Source organism: Lissotriton helveticus, chromosome 8 (genome assembly GCF_964261635.1).
Source record: "Lissotriton helveticus chromosome 8, aLisHel1.1, whole genome shotgun sequence".
Classification (NCBI taxonomy): domain Eukaryota; kingdom Metazoa; phylum Chordata; class Amphibia; order Caudata; family Salamandridae; genus Lissotriton; species Lissotriton helveticus.
Genome location: NC_136069.1, coordinates 161,089,791 through 161,117,696, shown reverse-complemented (window position 1 = coordinate 161,117,696; position 27,906 = coordinate 161,089,791). Strand labels below are relative to the sequence as shown.

The 27,906-nt window shown below is 43.6% G+C and overlaps 1 protein-coding gene across 2 annotated transcripts in view; it reads right to left on the bottom strand.

Moving 5' to 3' along the window:
* Window positions 1-27,906, bottom strand: part of TMPRSS2 (transmembrane serine protease 2) — a 341,947-nt gene that overhangs the window by 76,027 nt on the left and 238,014 nt on the right. For both annotated transcript variants that reach the window (XM_078656813.1, XM_078656814.1), the window contains one exon: window positions 21,779-21,886. In XM_078656813.1, the coding sequence (XP_078512939.1) occupies window positions 21,779-21,886 (108 nt within the window). The remainder of the gene's footprint in view (window positions 1-21,778; window positions 21,887-27,906) is intronic.

Sequence of the window (27,906 nt, the reverse complement as noted above, 5' to 3'; positions counted from 1 at the left end):
GTACAAATTACTTCATGGAGCTTGGGCCGGGACCCGTCTGGAAGTTTTCCAAAGTTACGGGGATCCACCAGGAGCCTAACTGTGCTCGTCCCGCTCCTATATTCGGGTACACCTTAGCGTGCGTATACCACCACGGTCCCACTGTTCACTAAGGTCCTGAAGAATGCTTAGCGAAATTTGCTACAGTAAGCAGAAACATGTTCATGTCGACCAATTTTTAGTTCTCATCGGATCTCCCAGCTTCATTGCCCAGTTGGTATTGATCCGCCACTTGCTTTTATCAGTACCCAAATCACCTAAAATAACGTTTTTTTCAGGGAGCATTTGGCTACTTTTTAACTCACACTAATTCACTTGCACACAATCACAACCTGCTCCGCTGCAACTGCAGGCGTCGTAGCACACCGGAACGGCACTCGGCTGATCCGGTGGGGACCCAATGATGAAGCATGTCACCAACCAGGTTGGTGAGTGCGGGTCCTTTTAACAACTTTTGAGTGCTTCCTCCAGTGCGTTTTTCTAAAAACAGTCACTCTTTCGTTGGTGTTGACTATATTTCCCCCGGGGGGTTAAGAGTGTCTTTCTCCCTCACTCTCTCTTTGATTGAAGTTACTTTGAAGTAGGCATGCCCCATACACAGCCTGGCTCCGTCAGTACAAAAAGTAACCTGACCCCAGAACTAGTTTGAGTAGTCCTCTTGCTGGGATGGAAGGAACAATCTAATTGAAATAGACCAGCTCATGCCATCTTTTAAGACCCTAAGAATACTTTTTTTTTTTTTGCAGAGTTTTATATAGCGCGAACTTGACCCTAATCGGGTATTAGAGCGCTTTACATAGCACCAGTTACATTACACATTCATATTTGTTAGGAACGGGGAAAAAATTAAGTTTGAATTTTCTGCAGTGCAAATGAGAAAGAGCACTGCAAAAGAGGATTGAAATGGCACGTGTGCACATCTTAAAGTAGATTCATGTTTTATCACCAATAATTAGACAGGTGCTCCTATACGAACCTCTCTCAACCCAGATACTTCAGAAGACAACTGGACTTGGAGAAAGGACTAAATGAGGATTAGCCTCCTGGAAGCAACTGCGGTTGGGAAGGACTGGGGCCTACATGCTTTCCATTGTACCCAATCATTGGTAGTGCTCTTAAGGGTCAGACCAGCAGGCCTTTCCTGGATCATTCAGACAAGAAGAGAATATTTTGGAAGAACCAGCTGATCTGTAGACTGTGGAAGCCCCCTCACTGCAAAGAGTGGTTGAGTTTGCCTCCCACTGCTACCTGTGTCCTGGTATCTTTGAAGCTCTTCCTTATATTGGGAGCTTGAGCAGAGGCCAAGATGAAGCATTTCAGCATTCATGAAAAGCTGTGACGTAGGTAAAATTAAGCCTTTGGAGTACCAAAAGGCTACCTGAGGAAGGTGAGGCCTTCCTCAGGTAGCCTTGAGGTGGTCCGACACCCACGGACCACGCACGCAACCTGGGATTCATCCTGGACTCCTCCCTCACGATGACCAAGCAAGTTAACGCAGTCTCGTCCTCATGCTTCAACACCCTGTGCATGCTCCGAAAAATCTTCCGGTGGATCCCCACTGAAACCAGAAAGACGGTCACCCAGGCCCTTGACACCAGCTGACTGGACTACGGGAACGCCCTATACGCAGGTACCACAGCCAAACTTCAGAAACGGCTTCAGCGCATACAGAACGCCTCCGCACGACTCATCCTCGACATCCCACGCCACAACCACATATCCGCCCACCTGAGAAACCTGCACTGGCTCCCCGTCAGCAAGAGGATCACGTTCAGGCTGCTCACCCACGCACAAAAAGCACTCTACAACATGGGCCCCGAATAACTCAACAACCGCCTCTCGTTCTACACCCCCACCCGCCAGCTCCGCTCCACCAGCCTCGCCCTCGCCACCATCCCACTGATTCGCAGAGCCACTACCGGAGGAAGATCGTTCTCCTACCTGGCAGCCAAGACATGGAACTCCCTCCCCGCACACCTACGACTGACCCAGGACCATCTCATGTTCAGGAGACACCTCAAGACCTGGTTATTCGAGCAGTAGCACCCCCCCTCACTTCAGCGCCTTGATACCCTCACGGGTGAGTAGCGCGCTCTACAAATATATTGATTGATTGATTGATTGATTGATTGATGGATGAAAAAGATGTCCTGGGTCATCCTGCTCAGAGCTTTTTGGTGCAGGAAAAGCAGTTTAAAAAGCTGGACATCTCGCAAAAGTAATGCAGCTTTGTGGAGCGTTGCCCTGTTATGACTCTCCATCTCCCCCTGCTGAAGGATTTAAACTATACAATTTCTTCCAAGTCAGGAGCAGGAAAAGGTGGTAGATAACCGTGATCCAAGTAGCAGGGCAACTTTGAATGCTATGTTTTTCAAGTTTGCTCTGCGCTTTTGTGCTAAAAGGCGAAGCTGAGTGGGCACGGGAATTTAGCGCATCAGGACAAGCAGAGTTGATGGAGCAAGGATTCGCACGTACAGCAACTTGCTTGAATTCATGAACCTCAAATAACCCTAATAGCATCAACCTGTTTGTCTTATTAATTTTTCCTTTATTCCGACATTTTGGGTGTCCCAGAGACGCTTGCTTATGTGTTTACTAATCTTAATACGCTTGCTGTTAAGATGGCTGCTGCTACGCGGGAATTTCTTCTGCGCATGCGTCGGTCACACCCATGTGATGTGACGTACTCGCAGTTCTGGTGGGAAAACCTTTTGCACTTGCGCACTAGACTTAAGATGGCCGCTTTGTGTTCTCACATGCCTGATGCTTGCATCGCTGCTTTCGCTATCTTGTTTGTCTTGCATTAATCCTAATGCTATAGTTATTATTAAAGTAAATGGGAGTAGTATAAGGATTCATGGTATACAGATCATTTGTTTTTTCTGTGTTTTAAAACTGTTTCTATTTACTTTTCATGTATCGTAAACCATGGGCATGAGGGACGGGAATACTCCATATTGAACTGCCTTTCTGCGCATGACAGTCTTCCGCCAGAGGATGAATTCTGTGACATTGAATGAGTGCCAACCCAGCAGTCTCAGCCATGATGTGCCTGGGAAGAGGCACCTTCGCCTAGTAGAAGATGCTGAGATGTACTAAATGTATCACATTATAATAATTGTTAAAATCACCATTGTTATGTGTATGGAACATGTCATGGGAACCCGAAATTCGATGGGCGGGTATGAAAGATGCAAATAAGGGGTTTGAGAAAGTCAAATCCTGGAAGGTGTGACGACCTGTCCTTTTTGGTGTCCAATCGAAATTGGGGATCCTTACACTTGCAACATTTGGGGGGTGGTACACTGACCCGAAAACAGTATAACTGGCCTAGTTTTAGCTAGAGAAATTGTCCGACTTGTCCGAATAGCTGATCTGTCACTGACCCAACGCACTCAATAGCTGATCGAGAAACAGAGGTGCTGCGGAGCACTCTGTCCGACTGACTCACAAACCCATTAGGGGTTTTGAGAGCCTTAAGTGCTGGCGGAGCACTTTGCTGGGGAATTCGAGAACCCAATCGGGGTTTTGATTGATAGCTGCAGAGGAGGTGTAGCTCAGGCGTTGCAACTGAACTGCGGGTGCTGGTCTTACCTTGGTGGTCCTGTCCTGATCCTAATCTGGTTTTCCTGTCCTGGGTTTCCATTCTGCACCTGCTGGCCTACTGGCGACTGTATTCCTTGGGGTTCCTACTGTCCTTAACTGACCCGTGGCCAGAGTTGGTCTCCACACTGTTCTAGGTAAATATAAATTCTGTGCGGGAAATACACTTACGTTCTTTTTGCTCTCTTGAACTGCTAAAAGTTTTATATTTGCCCTTTGTTCCTTTACTTACCCTCCCTGTGCTGACCAATAAATAAAGTCTTACACTTTTGCTGTTTATTAGCATGTTCCATCTTCTCCCCATCCTTTACGTAAAGGTGAAATACTGCTCATGAAATAGATGTTCCTTTTCTTTACCCTCCTTTAGCCAAAGTAAAGTGATTGCTCTGGATTATTAGCGTGTTCCACTTTTTCCTTCCCTACATGTTACCTTCAAAATCTCTATAGACAAATTAAAGTTATTTTGCCTTACCCACCTTTGAGGGGTATTCACACTGTGACATTCTAGCATGTTCCTTATTTTTCCCCGTCCTTTAGACATCATACTGAGTCTAAATTCCTGCAAATTCCTTACTAGTATGTTCCCTGTTCTTACCTTCCCTTTATATCTATAAATGGTTGGCATACTCTATTTCTTGCATAGTTACACTATTTTCATCATCTTAGTTATTGATAGTTTGCTCACTGTGAATTTCATACTTTCTGAAATTGATGAAGACTAGATAAAGGTTTTCAAAACTTCCTGAGTCTGTGGTTATTACAAAGAGTGCAAATATAACAAAATGTATTGCATTTTGGTAACTGCTTATCTTTTACAGCTAGCTCCCTGATCCATTGTGATCATAGGTACCCGTGACGAGGATTGGTAAGTTGGGTACATTGGTAATAAATAGGAAGGAACAGGGTTGCTGGTAGTAGCGTGTAGGTTACCCGATTAACAAATATGGTGAATTAAATTTATGGGCCTAAATGTGCACATGGTGAGAATTATAAGCGGGTGACCTGCGCGCTCTATCAGAGTCCTTGACCCAATAGAGAAGTTGAACTTCTTTATTCGTAGAAAGTAAATCTGCTGACCAGGTTGAACCACTGGACTAACATTGATGCTTTGTTGTTCCTTGAGGCTTTTTGTTATTTAGACTTCAAAAATCAATCTGTGGTTGCCCTAATCTGATTTTTGAAATGTGCTTCTTGTTGTGTTCATTAAACATTCCTTCGCATTACTGAATAATTTGGGGAATTTTGCTGATTTGTTACTTGCCGTTAATGTTCCTTTGTTCCTTCTTAAATACTTTACACATAGTTTAAAGAGGAAACGTATTTTGCTTTGTGAAACCACCATTATGTGTAAGCCTAGGTTTTCTCAATGAAAATATATTTAGCTAGTATGGCACTGGATTACTAACTTTGTTGGAGCACACACAATGCTCTCCCCTCTACTTAATAATCCAGAATCTCATATCTGCATGTCAGTGAAGGAAGATACTTGGCATTGTACCCTCACACAGTATTTAACATTTGTGTATTTCTTCTGTAGTCAAATTTTCACCGATTGTTTTGTGTGGCACAAATATAATTGCATGTTGTAAACCCAGTAAGTTTCTTCAACTGGCCCACACTTTTGTCTTAGGCTCAGGTAAATAATGCTCCTCAGAACTGCTGTTTACTGAAGTATTGGAATATTTAGTTTGGTCCCCTTAAAATGTGCTCATAAATCATGTTACTTTTTAGCCAATACATTTGTAAAATGTGATTTAAAATACACTGGATTTAATTTTTCCAAAATATTCGGTAGGTCGCAGAAAGCTACAGCTTTGATGGTCATGACCCATGTAATGTAAACACACACTATAATTATGTTACAAGCAATAGTCCAAATACTTCTCTAAGGTACCACAGGGTAAGATGAGTATGTAGTCACATTGTGATTCGACCGACTGTCCACTAGTAAGCATTCATCATCATAACATCAATTAGGCTCTGTGAATGGTGAGCTTACTTGAGAGGTTTATAACTAAATTGTGAAAACACAAATCAACTCTCTATAAAACGACACAGTTGTTGGTTCGTTCTCCATTCTAGTTTGACTAACTTGACTGCAGCGTCTCGCGATACGCGACACGTGCATGGAGAAGTGAGGCAGTACGAGCAGTGAGGTGCGGCGAATGGCAGAGCGGGAGTCCAGAGGCTTGAGGTCCAGAAGGAGCAGTTTCATAGTATTTATATTGAGCTTTACTGCCAAAATGGTTTGTTTGCCACCGTTACTTGTGGCTTGCTTACTTGCTTGTTTGTTGATCGCATGATGCTCGCTTGCCACCTGGTAACTCCTTTAATGGACGGAGCAGCAGGTGGATGGTAGTTGCGGCCACACGCAGTGGAGCCGAGGAGGGCACGGAGAATCTCTCATGTTCAGCCCCTGTCCCAGACCATCACCTGCCCCTGTGCCCCTCATCTTTCACCACCGCAGGATTTGAATCTGGACTTGTTGAGGATCTCGTGCGGCTTGCACACCGTGGCTCTCCCCGTACTCTCTTCACTTCAATACATCCATTCTATTCCCCTTGTCCTCCTTTACGAAGGAAACCCAAGAGTAGCCTATGCGAACACTAATATGGGAGAGCAAGCAGGCAAAAGCCCAGAGGACCCCAAGAGCTGGGGGTTGTGCTGCTTGAGGTCCCAAAAGCACTGTTAACACCACCCGTGCGGCGCATTTTCCCGCTGTGCGCTGAACTTTTAAAAAACCCGCGGTTCATGACGAGCTCGGCTCGTCATGAGCGTACGAGAGGTGTACCTCATGACGAGCTGAGCTCATCATGAGCGTCGAAGGGGTTAAGCACAGACAGGATTGACTGGAACAGCAAAGAAAAACAGGAACAACAGGAAAGAGGAAATAGCTGGGAAATCAGGACAGCTGGGAAAAAAAGAGTCATGTGATAATTAAATAATTGGAGAAAAAAAGAGTACTGAGAGCATTAGTGCGAGCATTAGGGCTAATGACATTGCCGGAATTCCAAATATCAGGGGGCAATTGTGGAGGACTGAAACCCATTGCTTAGCACAGCCCTTCTCCTTGTGCAAGTTTACCACAAACAGAAAGATCGAACTGAAACAAAGAGCAAACCAATAAAACAATAAATAACCTTTTAGCAAATCAACCAAACTAACAAAACAATCTAACAAAACAACAAAATATCAAAGTTAGCAATATAGTACAATGGCAAAATAGTAAAATAGCAAAAGCAAAAAGCGAAAACATTTTCCTATTTCACTATCACCACAGCCATTGCATCAAATATTCTCACCCCTCAGATGTGAGAAACAAGGGGGAAACTAAAGGCAAAAAATGCCCAGGCTGATCAAAAGTGTATGAACAATTGTGCAGAAAGTTTGGAGGTTCCCAGACGACTGGATGCATGGTTCAAAGTGCTCACGGAAACTGTATCCCACAAGAAACTAGGGATTTAATCACCCACATCCAGCGCATGGGTAAACAGGAGTTGGCCCCATCCGCCAGGGGACACAGTGAACACAGTCAAGCGCAAGGCCGTCAATGCCAACCGCCAGGGGCGCAACTAGACCCAAATTTCGGGGGGGGCTAACACTTCAAATGCTGGAGGCGGAGCCAAAATCAGAGTCAGACTAAAAATTGCTTGTGGGTCATCCTGTCATTGTAGTGGTATAATGCATAGGGGTTATTTTTTTGCCAATACTTCACAGCTCAATTCAAAGCACGCTGGGCTCTAACATTAATGTATTCATAATAGTATTTAACACGTTTTGAGGAAGTTTAGGACTTTCCTTCAAGGAATTCTAGTAGAACAAATATTAAATGTTGTGTTTTAGTACACATTTAATGAGTTTACCTACTCTCACATGACATTTATAAATACAGTTTTGCCAACAATTAGTGACTTATGGATATGATGCACTGTAAAACACCTGAGTTGAATTGTATTAGCTTCAACCATTAGGCATTCAAAGTACTTTTAGAAGATATTTGGGTTCCTTCATTGTCCCACCTCCCAGAGTGGTTCGAAAAATTGTGGCAAATAGTGCAGTTTAAGCATACTTTTGTTTAATTGAATGAAATGAATGATTGCAAATAATATGTAAAGTGTACTTTTACCCTAACCAAGCAGGTTGGTGCTGAGCAATAAATGAAGGAGAGGTGGAGACTGCACTAATATGGAAAAGGCAAGTTTCTTTTTTTTTGAAGGGCTGAAGTCTCTGGAGCGCGGGAGACAGAGTTCCAGTGCTTTGATGCCAGAAATGAGCAGCATCAGCATCCAATAGGTACTTGCCTAATGTTAGGAATGCAGGCAGTTGACTACTGCAAAGCATAGGATTTTGGAAAGAATATAAAGCGTGATACAATGGTGAAGAAGCAGAGAACCTGTTTTATGGAGAGCGCCAAGATCTAGGAACAACACTTTGAAGTCACATTGTTTTACGTTCAAAGGCAATAGACAGTACTACAGTGAGTGAGAAGAGATTGTGAAGCAAGGGGGAAGTCCTCAGATGAGGCATCCAGGAGGGTTTGAATGATTTGAAAGCAGGAAGCCCAAGATAGACTTCCATTATCTAGTTGTGAAAAAATAGTTGAATTTATAGCAGTCCTGTGATTGCAAGAAGAGTTGGTTTTGCATAACACGAGGATGCTGTTAATGCAAGTAGAAAATGTGCCTGATCTGTTGAAAGAATGAGAAAAAGTAGTTGAAAATGAAATCAGGATTTTTTGCTGAGTCAACCTCGAGTGGCCGATGGGTCCAGCTCCATCACCACCAAATTAAAGACCATATCTATTCATTGAAAGTTCCCTAAAGATGAAGCCCTCTGTGTTGTTGTTACAATTGAGTTTTGATTTGACTTTATCCAGGAGGCAACTGTGAAAAAGCAAGAACATAATTTCTCTTGGGCAGGCCCCAGATCATTGCCCAAGAAAATAATCCTATGATATCATCTGTGTAGGACATCACAGAGAAACTAAAGGGTTGTATAAATAAAGTGAACTTAATAAGATAAAGAGTAAACAATGTAGGGCTCAGAGAAAAGCCCTGTGGGATTCTGCAAGTGAAAGGTCTCGGACATGACTAAAATACGGGGATGTGGACTGTTTATGCCCTCTCAGATAGACAAAAGGCAAGACACTCCAGGGCAGTATCTTCAATGCTACATTGCTCCAAAGAATTGGTATTTTAATAAACATTTTATAAAGTTTAAAACAATCATGTTATTACAGTGCATATGAATATCACCTTAAAGCACATACTTTGTTATTTTAAAATGTACTCTTTATGTGACATAGCCTATCCTTCCATAAGTGTAGACATTAAGATGTATACCTCAGTAAACAATACATAAAAACTGTGTTGGGGGTCAGCTTTAACCTGCCACCTAAAGTTTCCATGAGTGAATGCTAACAGGCAATATTCCCCAGCCCAGGTTAACTAAGAGCAGCCAGTGGGCCTTATTATTTTGCATACGTACTGAGCTTTAGCCACGAGTCCCATATTCAGGAAAGTTTCCGGGTCATCCGTGTTGCCACTAATCACCAATGTGCTGTCTCCTAAGCCACTGGTGATATTGAAGCCCAGCGATTCATGAAGTGCCTCCACTGCTGCAGCAGCCCTCTCAGCTTGTGTAGAGTAGCGGATGGCCTGTCAACCTTTTGTGTTTTTTTTTCGTAAATTGCGGTCTGGATTTCAATCTGTTCTGGGATGGCCAATAAATAGGGCTACCCGAGTTTAACAGAGCTTCAGCCCATTTCCAAACTGCTGATGTATCAGTATAGATGTGGGATTTCCCATTGTACAAGACTTTCAGATCCGCTGGGAATGAAAACATGTACTTGAGGTGTAATTTAGGGAGTTGTTTCTTAACATCCAGATATACTCTCCTCTGTTGTTGCACCATTGGAGTGTAATCTGGAAAAATCAGTACTTGTGTATCATCAATTGTGTATGGTCCATCAAGGCTAGACTGGAGCTTTTGTTGTGCCCTGACCCAAAGAACCTGGCTATCTATATTGCCTAAACTGTGTGACCCTGGGCAATTGTTTTCCTTCACTGTGACTCTTTTTTCAGTATAATTATATATTATATATATTTTAAGGCACCTTGAAATAATTGTTCAGGATGCAAACTGTGCAGAAACCTCTCTTGTATATTGTTTAATGCACCATAATGTTGCTCAATATATTACAATAAAGGCCTTATATAGGAGGCTCTAAACACCTGACTAGGCATGCTTGCCTTCCACAACCTGTCAACTGGAAGCCAGACTTTTGTCACAGCATGGGCATGGTCTGTTTCATAGCATGACTATGATTACAGTTAACCCTTCACCCTGAGAAAAATGCTGCACATCATGCCGGCAGACTCACTGATAGCGTATTGCATGGCCTCTTCAAGGAGCAGAACCTGAAGAAAATTGCCCTGCCTGCCCACTGTTTGGCAGTGCTAGGGTCATCTCAACTAGCACACTGCAAGATTATACCCCTTTGTCTGTAGTATAACAGTTAGCTCTGTTGTGGCAAGTGAAACAAAATCGAGCAAACTCTGTAGTTGCAGCAGATGACATTATTATAGGCCTGGCTGGCCCTTTGGATGGCAGTAGTTATAATATGGACCTGTGCCTGTTCAACTGAGAAGAATGTTGTCAGGTAATAGGCTGTAAGTGTACTTAGTAACCCTTCCATACAACATTCAGTGCTAAAGCCCTTTGTTTGTTCCGTGAGGCCCCCTATCTGAATATTGGTCCCCATAGCTTTACCTTCCTCATCTTCAGCCCAGTATTCAAGGAATGAGATTCTGTCTTGTATGTTTTCAAAGTGCTTCCTGAGCCCTCAGATCTCATGTCAGTATTGCTTCGGCTTCTGATATTAAAACTGCCAGTTTCTTCTAATCAGAGTTAATCCTACATCAAGCACTAGTTTGTCAATCTTTGCTACCAGAGCTGCATGAGTATGCTTTATAGTGAGCAATATAGGTTCAGTAAGTCAGGAGTGTCCGCAGTTGTGGTTCACCCCTTACCCCATGTCCTAATCTTCAACTGTCAGCTCTCCCCTGTCTCTTACCTTCTTCCTTGCATGTCTACCCTTCCTCTTTCTTGCGGAGTGTTACTTTTTCTCACTGATTATTTCCCTCATACACTCACCTTTCCCCCTGCTCCCTCCCTCACTCCTATAGCCTATTACTTTCGCTCTGTGGCTCTGTCCCACATTCATCCATTTTTCCCTCCATGCTGTAATTTCCCATCGGATTGCCACCTGGCCAGTCTGTTACCTAAATAGCGGATATTTTTAAGTAACAGCTGGTGAAAAAACCTTGTAACTCAACAAAAGCTCATAGTTATTCTGATTTGAAATACGAGGCCAAGCAGTTAATACAGGTATATATCCAGAGCCACTGGAGGTATGCAACTGTATTGCTGTGTTTTTTTTCCGCATAGTTGAATATTTGCTGCATTTGCCACAATCTGCAGATGTTTACAGAAAAATGTTTTTAGCTTAAACGTTCAAAAGTTACTAAAAAACGCAGCTACATGTTGCCACACAGTGGAAGGACCTTGGCAAATGGTAACTGGTCACCTTTCTGTTGCTTATATCTGTATTTCAGTTTTAAACTGGTATTAATGAGATGCAACCAATGTTGAGACAGTGTTAAAAAGTGTAAACAATTACAAATTAATATAGTGATGCTATAACAAAATGTGCAGAATTATGCCACATAATTTACTCAACCTTGCTGCATAATTTGGCTCTCCCCCGCTGCAGAATTTCAGCGGCCCTGCATATATCACATCAAAATTATTACCAAGCAACATACACAATTCCTAAATTATTATTAAAGCTAATAGAGTCTTTCTCTTTGCTGTTCAATATTTGTCTCTAAACATTTTTGATGACCTGCCTTTATGACTTTGATGCTCAGTTGGTAAATGCAATAATTGCAGCTTCACATTCACTGTGCTCCAGATGAAGTCTTATTTTTTGTCTATAATATCCGGGTGTGCATCGCGAACTCCTCAAGACTACTATACTTTCTGTAACACTCACTATACTGTGTTCATTTTAAACCCCACGGTCATATTAGTTTGGTGTCATTATAAAATAAAATGAAATGCCTGATCAAAATAGTTAAGAGTTGCGAGTGATTTTTTTTTTTTTAAAGCTAACAGCAGATTTAGTTGCTATTCACTTACCAGCCTCGTCCCCATTTGCATCTGAAAATGTGGCAACCCTATGTATATCATAAGCCAACTTTACAATCATCTCTTCCCTACATTCTTTGCAAAAGTCTGTTGTGATGAGGGTGTATTCCTTTTTGTTTGCAGGATACTCTGTTCATTCCTGGGCGGGGGGGGGGGGGGGGGGGGAGGGGAGGGGGAGGTTGACTTTACTTCACACCTTTAAACTCTGTAACTTTGCCAGTCTCCCGCTGTTGTCATGCAGATACAGCCATTAAGGAATGAAAGAGTCATGCAGGGGAGTCTGCTAAAAGAAAGAAAGATGTAAATAGGATAAACAAGAGGAAAGCTGTGACCGCCTGGGCTTTAGGACGGATCGAGTAATACCCTCGATGACCCTTGACTACTGCCTGGCAGCCTCAGCCCAGCCCACGGAACCTGACGGGGGGGGCTGAAGCCCCTTCAGCCCAATGGTTGTTGCGCGCCTGCCAACCGCCATAAGGACTGCATCACGAATTGAATAAAGCTTCCTCAATTAGCGTTATTGGAACCAGTACATTCTAAAACAATAAGGCATATAGAAAGTTTCTCATAAACGATCCCAAAACACCTATCAATGATTCAATCATTATTCATTACTAGAAGTCCTGACCAAATAAACACCATAACAAACAACTTCACCCACAGTCTCACATGAAGGGCACCGAGTTCATGCACTTGAATTGTTGCTCTGGCCACTTAATGCATCAAAAGCACCAAATGCTCAAGGAGCAGAAGACACCCTTGGAATATTGCAGTCCACATCATCACCAGAAGCAAAGATACCAAGAAAAGCAATAGAAAAAGCAACACAAGAACAGATATTCCTGGAAACACTTCCGTAAACATTATCCCATTCTAAACTTGGTTGTGACTTGAATAGATCTAAGTCGTGGAAGTCCTTAGGATCTGTTGCAGGGATTCTGCACATACACAGAACTATGCGCAGGAAACCAGGACCTCAGTGTGTAGTGGTGTACCAGAAAACTCACCTCGGTGCCCAGAACCCAAATCCGACTAGCTATAGTGTCTCATTCGTTCTCCGTACTACAGCGGAGCTACCAATGATTAGACACCCTAGAACATGTCACTCGGTCCCTCTCAGGAATCGCGGGAAGAAGAACACTCTTTCGTTCAAACACACATATTTGTCCACAACGTGGGTAAACAGAGACACTGTATAGTTTAAAATGTTTATTTTAACTAACATGCTCTATAATGCAGTACACAAGCCAATACTAGCAGCAAAATGCCTAAGAACAATATAATCAGCATGGTTACAATTCCATAAAGCACAAAAGGGGAAACCATATTATAATGACAGTAGAAACAGGGCTACGGCTCCTTACCAACCTCCCCATGCTATAAGCTACTTTATTATAATTATAGAAGACCTCTGGGCTTTGTCATGGGGACCCCATACCTCCAAGTTTAGATGCAAGGAATAACATCTCAGGACAAGCACAGCTCTTCTTCATGGGAATGAATCTCTCCAAGTGCCTTTTCATGCATGCAAGGCCATATTAAAAGCACCCGACTTTCAGTAGTGCGGCTGTGTTCTATGTTGTGTCCATGGGCTTGGGACTGACCAAACTGAATCAACAGCATACATTGTTTTTCGACCTTGAACACGCTGTGCAGACGAGGAGCACAGTATACAGCAAAATGTGTGAAAAACAGACAGTTCTCATGCGAAAATGCACCAGCAGTCTATCCATGAGAATAAAACCATGTAGTAACGCGTGCAAAAGCGGCAAAATGGCTGCCAAGCATATACTAACTAATGCTTACTTAGCAATGTCTGCAGTTAATCCCATGACCTCACTATAGATCCACTTTATTAATTGCTGAAATCTCAAAACCTTTTGTTTCATTACTTTCTGGTCAAGGTAACCCTGAAGGTTCGACGTCCGACTCAAAAGCTATGGTTTATGCATCAAAATGCATAAACCCGGCATCCACGAAAGAGTCCTCATTGCAAATGCCATTCTCCCCAACTCTCACAGCTGAAAATGAATCGTTTACCCCAATATACAGTGCCAGGATTCATCTATTCTACTGAATGCAGTCTCCCGCCCATGAAAACCCAGGTAGCAACAGCGTAGATTTCTAGCTGGGAAGTAGAACATCTGACAATTATGATTTGTGAGACAAAAAACAACTATATGTATTTTATGAGAAAGGTGATCAAATGATTACTCAATGGACCAGCCAATACGGAGTATCATGAAGGTAATTTCCAAAACCTTTGATATAATTGCAGATGCGATCACGATGCAGTCCTCAAAACTTGACATCCAATTGAAGCTCACCAAGCAATTTACATCTTCCATAGTGACAATCGACCGCAGGATGGCAACAACCCTACTCACCAGCTCAGTAAGTCTTGATTCTGTAAACCCCTGGGCAAAAATAGCAAACCTGACGCATAATAGGGCTCAACCACTAACACTGGATACTAGGAGACAATCAGTAAATGGACCGAAATTAAGCAACATGCAGATAAGCACCCCATGTGATGCTATCCAGGGTAGCAAAAGCACGATTAAAGAGCAGTTGATGATCATATTCACCCCAGAATACATATTGCGAGGGAGTCAATATGTTCTCAACAGAGGAAATATCCTCTTGCCAGGCAAACAAGACATAAGATCAAATGACCTGCTGGCAGTAAGCTTCGCTCAATGAAATAAGCATGGTGGTAGAAAATCTACAGATGCAGAATTGTCCAGTATGAAAATAACAAATGAAATCCTCAGCCATGCAAATTCATTGAAAGCATGGGGTATTCTAGCACAGTCACCAAAAATTGAATTGTACCCCTTTATTTTCTTAGAGCTACCAAATTCAAAATACGAGAAAAGTAGCATAAGTCCTGTCAAAATTTTAATCCAATTTTGCAAGCTACAGCTGGCCTCCCACCAACCCCTTCCTCAGCGAACCAATCTGACTGAAATTAAGTTTTTGTATAGCGAATATCGCATCACAAAACCAACAAGCACCTACAGGAACAACAAATAGTCCCTTTAAAACAAATCTTTTATCACTTTGCCACTATTAAGACCATCACTGGCCGATTAAGTAGGAAATCGTCTATAGGATGAACCCAGAATCTTCTATCCGCAGATTGGATTGAAAGCATACCTAAAAATCATGAGCTGAAATATAGCTGGCTTAAGGTAAAAAATGGATGATAAAGGCTAGCGGTCTTTTTTAAAACAGGACATTTGCTGCTTGCAAGAAACATGGTCTACTGACGTCATAGATCTTGACGGTTACTCAACATATCATTTATCTGCCAGCAAACAACAAAAGGGCAGACCCACAGGTGGCTTGACCACTTGGATAAGAACATCATTAGTAGCAAATGCTGAAATAACCCATACCATAATAAACAAAAATATATAAGTCATCAATTTAAGAAGCAAGGCATGCTTGCATGAGATCCCGAAAGTTTATTATCCTCCACGTGGATGGGCTCTGGACGAATGGGATTCCCTGCTCTTCAAAGAACAGCTCTTGGTGAAAAGATTGCAAGAGTTGCCAAATTTGCAATCAGAAAGCATGCATGCAGGGCTCACTTGCACTAAAAACAATTTAATATTGGTATGTGGCGTCCTTAACTTGCAAAATGCACCCTCTAATGCTGCATCAGTCGATAATCGACAAAGATAGGGCATTTAACATTCCCTTATCATCCAAAGAGCATTGCACAAGCACAAAGAAGGGTGAATTTATCATTGAAGCTGTAGTCAAGGGAGGCATGTGGCACCTGAACGGTCGTACACCATCAGACAGCGCTCCAAAACCCGCTTTTAGAGCTGGACATAGGAAAAGTACCATTGAGTATATGATGATGAATATCAAACGATGGCACTTTGTCATTGACATGAGAGTTAATATTAGGATTGAAAGCGATCATGACCTACTAGTCAGTCATGGAGCATCCAAATCCGACCCTTCCTGTATCAATTTCAAACAAACGTACAAGCGGCCTAAATATTGCTCTGAAATCAAATAAGGAGATCATCATCAACATCAAAGACAAATGCGACCATAAATGGATGACCATGCAAACTTCGATCCCGATTCCAGATATGGAAGAGGGGGAACAAGAACTGGAAAAATTCAAAGAGCTGCAGACATGGACAGGTGTAGTTAGACAAAAGAAAACCTATGTAAAAAGGATACTATCGTCAGCCCTGAAAAATTGACATCTGTCCGTCAACAACGAACAGCTTTTTTATGACAGCAGAAAGCAGTACAACAGCTGTTAAAGATCAAGAAGAAATATCACTTGCAAAAGCTCTGGTAAGCTCTACTGGATGCAATAACTAAGAAAATCAACATTTTGGGATATCGTGAGATGGGGATGTGAAGGTCGTCCGAAGTATCTGGAGTTGAATATAAGTCCACAACTTTGGCTAAATCATTTTACAGCTCTTAACCAGAAGGAAGGTACATTGTGCATAATGATCAGCCTAGCTTTGCAGACCAGTGCCAGGAGGGAAACCTACCCCAAAGGAAATATTACAGCAAAAACAGTACAGTGGGAAAGCTGACCTGAAGGCTATCACTAACTTCAATCTTAATCTAGAACACCTTCTTTGGGTCCACTCAATACCTAAGACAGCCATCAAAAAGCCCTGTAATTCTTTAACTGCTAGCACATTCCCCCATTACTCAGCCTTGTGGCCAATGGACGAATTTAGAAAAACAGAAGTTGTCCAAGCAATTCAAGCCCAAAAGCAGCACAAAGCCACTGGACCTGACAAAATTCCATCAGATGTCTATTGAAATTAACCTTTGGGATGCTGTTACTATGTTGCTTTGACCAATGGCTGGAAGAAAATACTTGATAGCTCAGTTTTAAGCAGGCTTCAGGAGAGGCCAGAGTAGAGTGGATGAAGTGATCTGATTAAACCTTATCTGCTCTAAATACATATCTCTCAAAAAGTTGCCACTATATCTGGTATTCATATATTTCCAAACTGCCTTCGATATCATTGAGTGCCCAACATTATGGCAAATCTTAAAGGATCTGGGAGTCCTGTAAAAGCTATTAATTGCACTGCATTCCGGTAACACGGCTCAAGAGAAGTATAGCACCAAAGGCGAATATTCAGCATCGATTTCGATACAGCAAGGCGTTAAGAAAGGCTACATAGTACCGCCAACTCTCGAACTGCTACATTAACGGCGTTGTGATATCACTAATGAGCCTCAAACTAGATGTGTCCAAACTGGGCAAGGAGTCCATTCCAATACCACTCATTGCAGACAACATAGTGCAAAAGGCCAGAACAGAGCTATCAATGCTCCGTCTACTGACAGTTTTAGAGTAATTCTGTGCTACAAGATGCCTAACTATCAATGTTGGGAAAACTAAGTACATGATACCAAACCAAAAACACAACTTGAGAGCGACCTTCAGTGTCTATAGCAAGCCTTTGGACCATGTGTTCACCTAAGACTGCTTGGGAATCCGCCTGGATGGCAATCTCTTGTAGGGCCTGCAGCTGTCCAAGAGTAACAACACTCTGGCCTAGCAAGCTGGAGCGGTGCTGAGATTCGCCAAATCATGTGGAAATCATTCAAATCATTGTGAAGAAGTGTGGCTCAATGGTTAGAGCGGCAGACCCTGATGCAGAGGTCTAGCCCGGGTCCAGGGTTCAATTCCCGCCTCGGCGGATCTTGGGCTCAATTTCCTCGGACCTGATAATTCTCGCCTCCGTGCCTATTCTAATCATGGGTCCCACTCTGCAACTCTGGGCAATAGCTTACTTAATCTCCACAGCGGCCCCAACAACGCTAGGATGCCTGGCTTCACCTTGGGGGTGCCCAGGAGTGGGCACTTCACAGGGAAAAGCCAGGAAGGGTTCCACAGCGGTATGCGTACAAGCGCCGAGATATACCCTCATGGGTGATTCGTGAGCTATACAAGTACTACTACATTTACACACATTTACACATTCAGTGGGATCAGCTATACTGGTATACAAAGCGAGCGCGGCAAGCACTTATGGCTCAGAGATCTGGGGGGGTAGAAAAACTCCATCTATTCAAACCTCCGAAAACAACTTCCTATGACGGCTATTGCACTTGGGCTGTGGAACACCAATAGACTATCTGAGAGCAAATCTTAGACACCAATAAAGTACTGGATATGCATTACTTCTTACAGATCCACACTATCGGACATCATGACGAATTCAAACTATCACACATTACCATGGTTTGTCCCTATATCAAATGTCCTTCATAATACTGGTTTAGAAGACCTCTGGATCTATAAGGAAATCATTGCAGAGGCCAGCCTAGATCTAGTTATGAAGGCATACTGGGAAGATATTAATCAAGCAAAGATAAGCTGAGCAGGTCTCCTGCTAAAACACTATATGTCGTTGAAACAAGACTGAAACTTTCCTAGATGAAATCTTCCCAGCAGGAAAGAGATCTCTCTATCTAAAATTCCGACTGGGCACATTGCCTGTGGCATCAGTAATAAGATAAATATCTTGAACAGGGAACAGACTTGTGCCTATATTCCTTGGGAGGCCTGGAAACATTAACTAATTTACCTCTGTCCACTCTTTATACAGTACAACATTAGGAAGTGCAACAGAGCAGAAGACCTCTGCAGGAGATCGGACGATAAAAATATATTTTTGGCTGTTTGGTTGTCTACACAGCATGGAAATCAAGAGTCCCAGGAAAAACAGTGTTCACTGACGTGCTTGCTATCCGAATGATTCCTAAGATAGCTATTGGTCCAAAACTAGCATTTTGTAATATGCGGACAAAGCCCAACCGACATTGGGGATGCATAAATGCATTTGCACTATTACAGGGAATTTTAAAGATGCCATCTCCTTGAATGCACATTTTCCTGTTGTCTTTAAGTGCTAAGATAGACGGACCATCTGTGTGGCAGACACTGGGGGGGGGGCTAACTCTCGAGGGCATTTGCAAAATATCCACTCTATGATTATAGCTTCTGAAACTGCTGTCAAGTATTAAATAGCATTGAATCAAGCACATTTTCTTCTACACCTATATCGTAAGAATACATCAACTGTTTTCCCTAGAGTTATTTTAATGGTGGAAGTGGTCTTTAATGGGAACTCAGTGAAATATAGGGATAACCAACTGAGGGAAAAATCATGTACGCCTCATGCATGTGTATTTTACGATCACAAATTCAACAGCTTATAAGTACCCCTCTTCATCCATACTAAGCACTAAGCACACCAAAGGATAGTATATAGGTTAGCTTATTGGTCAGTTTAAGATACTTAGTAAGAAAATCTATGAAATCACAGCCTGGTCACATGGTCATTCACAATCATAACTTCTAAAATTATTAAACTCAATGGATTATTCGTATTATCTTATGTGATTTTAAGAGCTAATTGTGAATTTTATTATACCTATTGTTGTTAAAAATGGTGTTTCTGGATGGCAGAGGTATGCACCCTGTCCAAGCAGGAACCACCTCTCTAGTCAGAGTAGGCTAGAAACACACTAAAAGATAACCTGTGCTCCCCCTCTGGTAGCTTGGCACGTAGCAGGCTGGCTAAAGAGGCAATGTGTAAAGAATTCTGAGCACACAAAAACACAATCAAAACACCACAAAATGAATCCTCAAAGGTTTAGAAATAATAGAGAATATTGATCTACGTGACACAAAACCAAAACAACAAAAATCCAATTAGTAGAACGGAGTTGTTAATTTTAAAAGAATAAATCAAAAATAGTGCTTAGAAGTCAATAGCGCTAAAAGATTACTTTAGGTTGCGCTAGACCGCAGAAAGTCCAAAGTTCAGGCCGACCGCCATGGAGGGCAGGCCGGCTACAGGACCCAGACAAGTCCCACTATCAAAGCACCTTGGATGTGTCAAAGTGTTTTATTGAAGACTCGAGGTGAGGACTCAAGGACGCGCCGCATCGTCATCGATACGTGGATGCAGGCAAGAGATGGTAACCAATCAACGTCGTCGATGGAAGCTTCGGTGCTGATCCCCTTTGCGCTGCGTGCGCTGCGTGGTTGTTTAGTCATGCTGTCTGTCAGCATCGAGCCACGCCAGCTGTAGAATCACTGTCGTCGAGCGCCCACCACTACAGCATTGAAGGCAATGCGTTGGTTCCGATCGGCGCAGAGTCACCACTGTGTCGATGTAGACTCACAGATAGCAGATTCCAGCAGCACCAGCAGAATTATAGGAAGTCTTTGATGACCCTGAGGCTTCAGAAAAACAGGAGGCACGTCAACAAGTCTTTGGAATCACTCTGGGTTCAAGTGAGATGGGTGCAGTCCTTGTCCTCAGAAGGACAGAGATCAGCAGGCAGCAGGGGAAACTCAACACAGCAGAGAAGCAGTTCCTTAGGACAGTTAGTCAAGCAGACAGGACAATCCTTGTAGCACAGCCATCCTTACTCCTGGCAGAGTTCTTCACAGGTCCAGTAGTGTACTGATCTGGTAGGGCCAGAGCCCCAGTACTTATACCAAAATGTGACTTTGTAGTGAGGGGTGACTTCAAAGACGCTCCTTGAAGTGCACAGATATCCTTTAATCCCAGCTCTATCTGCCAGGCTCTCTATTGGGGTAATCAGTTTTTTGTGTGGGGACAGGACACAGCCTATTCAGATGTGTGAGCCCCCTCTCCCCCTTCCTGCCCAGGAAGGCAATCAAACCAATCAATCAATCAGGGGTTTGTATAGCTCGGTTAATCACCCGTAAGGGTATCAAGGCACTCAGAATGTAGATGAATGCAGATGAGTCCTCTGTCACACCCACCCTTCCTGTGTTTGTGGAGGTCTAGAGAGAATGCACACAGTGTAGCTTTCACCCAGTCCAAATGTGTATTGGAGACAGGCTGCAGCCACTCAGATCAAAGTTAAGAGCAGAGAAATGTCAAATTTCTAAAAATGGCATTTCTAAAATAGTAATGTTAAATCCATATTTACCAGTAAAGAGGATTTATCATTACCATCCCAAAGTTATGAAACATGATGCAACTACTCCTTTCTAATCAGGAATTAGAGCTTTAAAATGTTTTAAGGAATTCCCAATGCTAGCCTATGAGAAGTAGGCCTCACAGTAGTGAACAATGAATGTAACTGTTTGTCACTACCAGGACATGTAAAACTTGAAAGCGCATGTCCTGCCTTTTACTTATCTATCACTCTGACCTTAGGGCTACCTAGGGCCTATCATAGGGGTGACTTATGTGTAATAAAAGCGGAGTTAAAGGCTTGGCAAGTGGTTTTAAATGCTAAGTCGAAGTGGCAGTAAACGTCAAACACAGGCCTTGCCAGGGCAGGCCTGAGACAGGTTTGAAAGGCTATTTGTGTGGGTGGCACAATCAGTGCTTCAGGCCTGCTAGTAGCATTTAGATGACAGGCCCTGGTTAAATGGTATATCACTTTACAAGGGACTTATACGTGAACTAAATATGCCAATCATGTATACACCAATATTACCATGTTTTAGGAAAGAGAGCACATGCACATTAGCACTGGATAGCAGTGGTAAAGTGTTCAGAGCCTTAAGACCAACAAAAATAATTCCTCAAATGGAGGAGGAGGAAGCCAAAAAGTTTGGGGTGACCCTTCAGAGAGGGCCATTTTATAATAATTGTGTTTTAAATTGTATTGCTAATTGTTATGACCTGTTATGGCCGAAAACAAAGATTTGATTTGATTTGACACAGTAGAGGCACCATCAATTTCTGTCTAGTTTAGCAGTTCTACCTATTGAGCTCATAGAAGCTTCTGTGTATGTTTTTAGAAACACCTCTATTAGTTCCGTGGCATTTGTTTTAGATATTAGATTGAATTATAGCTCTGAAATTTGCAAAATCAAACCTTTAAATGAGCGAATAAAAAAGGAAAGAGTGTAATACCGTACCTGAAGTACAAATTTCTGTACAACTCGGTATTCCTGCTGCTCTTGTTCACCCGCATGAACTCAGAGGAACCTCCAGAAGCAAGTTGTCCACTAGTATAATAGGTATCTCTGTAAAAAAAATAGTGGTGGGTGTCAATATAATATTCATGTTTTATTCTTTTTTGGAGTCTGGTGAGGTACTTGCCTTTTGTTATTCCATAATTATTAGACGTTCCTAAATCTACCTATTGTAACACATTATGGGAGGTGTATCTCTGACTGCAACACAATGGTAAGAGCGTATTCCACACATATCCGGACCGTTAGGCTCTATACCTGTAAACTATTTTTTTCCAACTCCCCTATCCAGGCAAGTTATCGCAAAATTCTAAGGTGCTTATGAACAGTTGCAACACTTCTATTATGTTTTTGGCATTATTATCTGGTGTTGCGCTTCTGTACATATCAGGATAAATCATTTTTCAAACAAGAAGTAGAAGAATTTTTTATGGATCTCCTGAGCATGGTCTGAAGACGTCTAAATCATTTATTTTTTAATATGGACTAGTTGTCTAAGCCACTATTCTGGATTGGATCATGATAATACAATCCAGAATAGTGGTTTAGACAACTAGTCTAGTAACAAATTCTTCATTAAATGCACTGGGTATGTTTCATATTCTCAGTTTCTCATAAAGGCTCCCACTTTTTCACACATATGTGCAGGGATGTGCACAATTCGGATTCACACGTATAAATGTGGTTTAACCTACTCCCAGATGGCAGACCTCAAATTCAGTAGCCTTAATTGGTATGATAGCCAGTCTAACATAAACTCATCAAGATCTTAGCTATGCTCTGCAAAGGGTGGTGCAACATATATAATGGGCTTGATGGTATACGATTTGCCAAAATCAAGTCACACGGCAATGCAATAAAAACTATAGTTAGTAGTTATATTAAAGATATTAAAGATACTGTAATTCTTGTTCCTCTTTGTGTTCTTTTTTTATTTTTTAGCCATACGCCAATGCATTTTGTCGGAGCGGGACTGTTCCCCTTACGACTTCCTCAGGGCTGCTAAACATCAAATCAATTCTCAAATGATCCTCTTAAAATTTAGTACGATTTTGGAGGATTCCAAACCACTGATTTGCATAATCCAGTACTTAAAAGTGTAAGGTCAGGGCTTCCATTCGAGTTACCCAGTGGTATGATCACCACAAAGGGTACTCCCATAACTCTCTATGCGGAAGCGAGAGCAAATTAGGAAAATTATGCTTTCCTGTGTACAAGTTTCTCCGGCCCGATTACAGACCTGTAATCGGGCCGGAGAAACTTGTAAAAGGGAAGGCAGAAATAATGCAGGCATTGGTCAGGACCTAGGGAAAGCATCATTTTCCTACTTTGCTCTCGCTTACGCGTCGATAGTTACGGGAGTACCCTTTGTGGTGATTATACAGCATCTTTCTTTTCTTTAATATAACTACTAACTATAGTTTTGATTGCATTACCTTGTGCCGTGAATGTGGTAAAATTTGTTGTTTCAATCATTTGATTGATAATTCTGGGGGAAGCAGGGTGTTTTCCTCCTCTCAAGAGCACCGCACTAATTTAGTCACTCATTACAAAGTGGTGTATTCCATGTACAGCGGCTGAGACTCATACACCAACGACAGGGCTTGATGGTATGCTCGAGGTAGCCTCTTTAAAGGATTAAAGTTTACCGAAGGATGAGGTAAACATTTGATCTTTGAATATTGCTTCATTAATTATTTCACAGTCGAAAATGTAAGGCTGCAGTTCTGTCTATTTTAGAACATACTGACAGTCTATTCCTGACAGGAGTACTTCCTATGGGGCTTAAATGTGATTGGCGGGTTGAACTGTATGGAGAGTGGATACCCTTGCTCATAATCCTAAAAACACATGGGTGTATTATTGCTTTAATGTCCTGCCTACCTTTTAGTTCTCCCACAGACAGCGTCTGCTGCAGACCTCTTTTACAACAAGATACTCCGCTTTACATGTGAGTGCTTTGTAGTAGGGTTATTGTCAATTATATCAGAACATAGAGAAATGCTTTTAGAGTCCTGCAATTGACTATTATAATCACAATACAGCATTAGCATTGGAGCAGCGAAATTGTAAAACTCCATAATCTATACTAATCATATGTTAATTTGTGTGTTTGTGTTGTAATATACATATAACGAAGCCACATTTTGTATAGTCTTTAGCTTATGGTATATTCACATTTATCACAACAGGAGGGAGAAGCGCTCCTATAAGAGTGCATGGCGGAAAAGTCTTTTGAAGAACAGGAATAGGGTCTTATATCCCAGACACAGAGTTACTTAGGGTTTCAATAATTGAATGCGAGCATCACGAAACACATGTAGTAAGGACGTTCATTCTTCATTTCTTTGCTTCAACTTTAAAATATGGACTAGGACACAGCCAATGCGTTTCGTCCCGAAACATTGAGACTTCTTCAGGACACAAATGTCAAAGGCCAACAATATGTTTTTTTGTAAGGAATTCTTCCCCATATTTGTTCAGTGTACATTCTGTAAATTCCGTATTTTTGGCCTGAGTTTTCAGCCATAAAGTCCCCAGGGGTAGCAGTATGCTTCTAATCAATCTAATCTCAAGTCCCGGTGAATAGTACAAGCCTGTAGTAACGCCTTTCCAAAGTATGCACCAGAAAAAGATTGACCTTTGTGCCCTGATGATGTTGATATTGAAATGTGCTTTTAAGTTTTTATGTTGCAGGTGCACGATAACTGACGATAGTTAGCAGGGTAGTTTACTATTTTCCTTTGTAAACATGAAAGTAGATAACTTTAATTGGAAGTCTGTTGTGATTTACACTGTGCGTGGGAATGAGAAGGATCCTGCTGTACAATGCAGTCCAGACCACTGGTACATTCAATGCTGTGCAGCTCTGTGAGCCTTTGTTCAATGAAGGGAATGGGGGGTGTTTACCTGTTCCAGGAAGACAGTGTAACCTGATTATTCCCAATTTGGAGGAGTTGGTGGGAAGACATTCTGGAGAAATAATGCGATGTATTTTAACTGTCTCTTAAAATAGTTTAGGAGATCTTGTCCTTACTGTGTCGAGGGAAGACCTTTCCCAAACTCTGCGATAATATACCCTATACTCTTGGTTCTTGAGATAGACTCATAAACGCTTATGCCTTTCTTTACCCCGAACCTTTACTTGGTTCAAATTTAAGACTGACGCCTTCTGCTTAGGATTTCCCCTTGCCATTTTCAGGTACTTTGTTTAGATTAGGGAAGTTACTTTCCTGATACTTCCTCCGTTTTGCATCTTGCGCCTTGTTATGATTAATGCTGCCATCTATCTGCTTATAGTTCGTTGTATGAAATAACCCTACTGAGTTTGAAAATTACGTAAGATATGATTTACTGAATGAGTAAAGCCCATAACTTTGACTAAACTTTAGTGGTTTGAAAATCATCCTCTCTGGCGTGGCCAACAGCATGGCTTGCTAGGACGTGCTTCTCCTGAGCTCCCGGCGAGCTGCCTCCAAATCCGTCTTTCTATTTAGCCCTACTCCACCAGAACACCGAGAGTGCGGCAGCGGAACCGCTAGACTCCGTGGAGATTATTTACGTGCAGCTTGCATGACCGTAAGCCAGCGAAAATGCCGACTTTGTTTCGCTGTCCCAGAAGGTTTGCTGGCGACAAGATGGCGGCCGCTGTGCCCGAGCAACGGCGACGGCGCTCAAGTCGAGCCGACAGGTCCTCTGGCGATCTACCACTGTTGGGGTCCGGATGTGAGAGTCCTCGTGTGGTGCCCGTCGACGGTAGGAGCCCCGGTGCGGGATCTGGGCTTCCCGGGGACCTCGCGACCTTCACCAAGATGGCGGCCGGTGCGGGGCCGTGAAGATGATACGAGCCTGCGGCTCGACTCGCCACTGACTGGAGGCCTGGGAGGTGAGAGTGTGCGGGGCACCCGGCGGGTCCTGAGCGGTGGTGCGTGTTGTAATTCAGGAAACACAGGAGGCAGTAGAAAGGAGATTTATTCAACGGATAACAGCTTATACATCCACAGTCTACAGGAGACAGACTAGCTCTGCCTAACTCCCACATATATAATGTGGGGAACTGCCCTTGTTGAGACACCCGGGCCCCCCCCGAAGACCAGACACTTTACCAAGATGGCGGCCGGAGACGCAAAACGGAGATCGAGAGGGCTCCGGTCCTGCTCCTGACCCTGCAACAGTCCCTGCGCTCTGTGGCCCGACTACCTTCCCACGGTCACCTGCTGGGTGCTGTGGTCGGACTCCCCCGGCCCTACATTGCCCCTGATTTGGCGGAGGTCTCGCCGTGGTGTCCTCGCTGTCCTGCGTCCAACTGGGAGGCCCTTGCCCCCCCGGAGGTGGCTTTTGGCGCAGTCGGAGGCCGGGAACGTGGGGGATTTCTGCATGCTGCGATCCCCGGACCCCATGACGGAGAGGCGGCCCTGGGCGGCAGAAGGGCCACTCGGCAAGGTGTGCAACTCCGAGCTGCGGCGAACATAGGAGTGCTGCTCGGGACTGGCATTCAAGTGACCACACGAACCAAGGCCCCCGGAGAGCGGGACAAAGACGCGCGTGGCCCCCGGTGACTGCGGTGTGGAGAGACCGGACTGCCCTCCCCCGTGACAGACTACGGGGGTTGCTGCTCCTCAGATACGGCCAGAGCGGCAGAGGCGGTGAGAACCACAAGTTGCCCCGTGAGACCGACGTTGCGGTACTGCCAGCCATGGGGAAGAAGGACACACTCCCCAAACCCTCTAAAAAGGGGCCCATGGACAATTTCGCCGCGGCTAAACAGTCGGCGGGTGTCCTCCCCGCTGCCTCTGGCGCGCGCTCCGACACTGACTTGCTAATGGGAGCTATTCAGGCATCACGGGCCGATATCCAGGAATCCCGAGTGGGTTCTGAGGTGACACTGCTGAGGCAAGACTTCCGAAAGTTGTCAGACAGGGTGACTACAACTGAGACACGGATAGGCGAAGCCGAAGATTCGATCTCCACCCTAAGAAAAGATATGGCAGAACTCAAGGCATCCCATCGCCAACTGATGTGGAAGGTGGACGATGCCGAGAACAGAGCGAGACGCAACAACCTGCGCTTTGTAGGTTTAAGAAAAGGAATTGAAGGGACGAATATGGCAGCATTCCTCCACTCCTGGCTGACTAAAACCTTCCCGACGGTGCAGTTCTCACCTTGCTTCATCATCGAGAGGGCGCATAGGGCCCTCCTGGCAAAGCCGCCGGAGGGTGCGAGACCTAGACCGGTCATTGCACGTTTTCTTAACTTCGCAGACCGGGACCTGATTCTGCGAAAGGCTCGGAAACTGGGGGAGATCCGACTGGAAAACAAGAACATTATGATTTTCCCAGACTACAGCCAGGAGGTGCAGAAGCAGCGCCGCTCCTTCGATGCAGTGAAGGTGAAACTAAGAGACTTAAATATCTCCTACATGCTCCTCTTCCCTGCGAAGCTAAAGATAATCTACAAGGAAAAGTCACTCTTCTTTAACCATCCGGAAGATGCCTGGCAATGGCTGGAGGAACGTCCTATACTCCATAGCAGAGAGACCGTTGGCCGCGAAATGGTGGACAGGTCACTGAAGAACAGGCCCCAGTGGGAACTACCTAAGGCACAGAGGCTGAAGTCCCGAAGGCCAAAGAGGCAAATCCCGGCGACACCTTACCAGGGACATGGCTCAGAAGGCACACGGCAAGGACGATCGGCCTCCCCGAGAGGAAGCGCCGTAGCGGGATCCAGATTCAGCTGCCTATGAAGTCACGCCGGATCAGAGGGAGATGACGAGGAAGAGGTTGAGAGCCGTACCTCTGGGGGAGAAGAAGAGGTGGGAGGGTCGCACTCCGTCCACCCGTTGGTAGAGGGGATCCGAGGCTTGGAACACGACGCGTCGGGGCGGAACAGCGTCCCCGAAACAGACACTCAAGACTCTCACTCATGAACAATGGTGGAACTAGTTACTGAGATTGCAGCTTGTCAATGGGGAGCACGCAAGTTGACACGCCCTCTTATATTTACACTTATTGTTCTTTTTGGTTTTGGTTCTTGAACACGCACCTTTCCCGCTTGCTGACATCAGTGCTTGT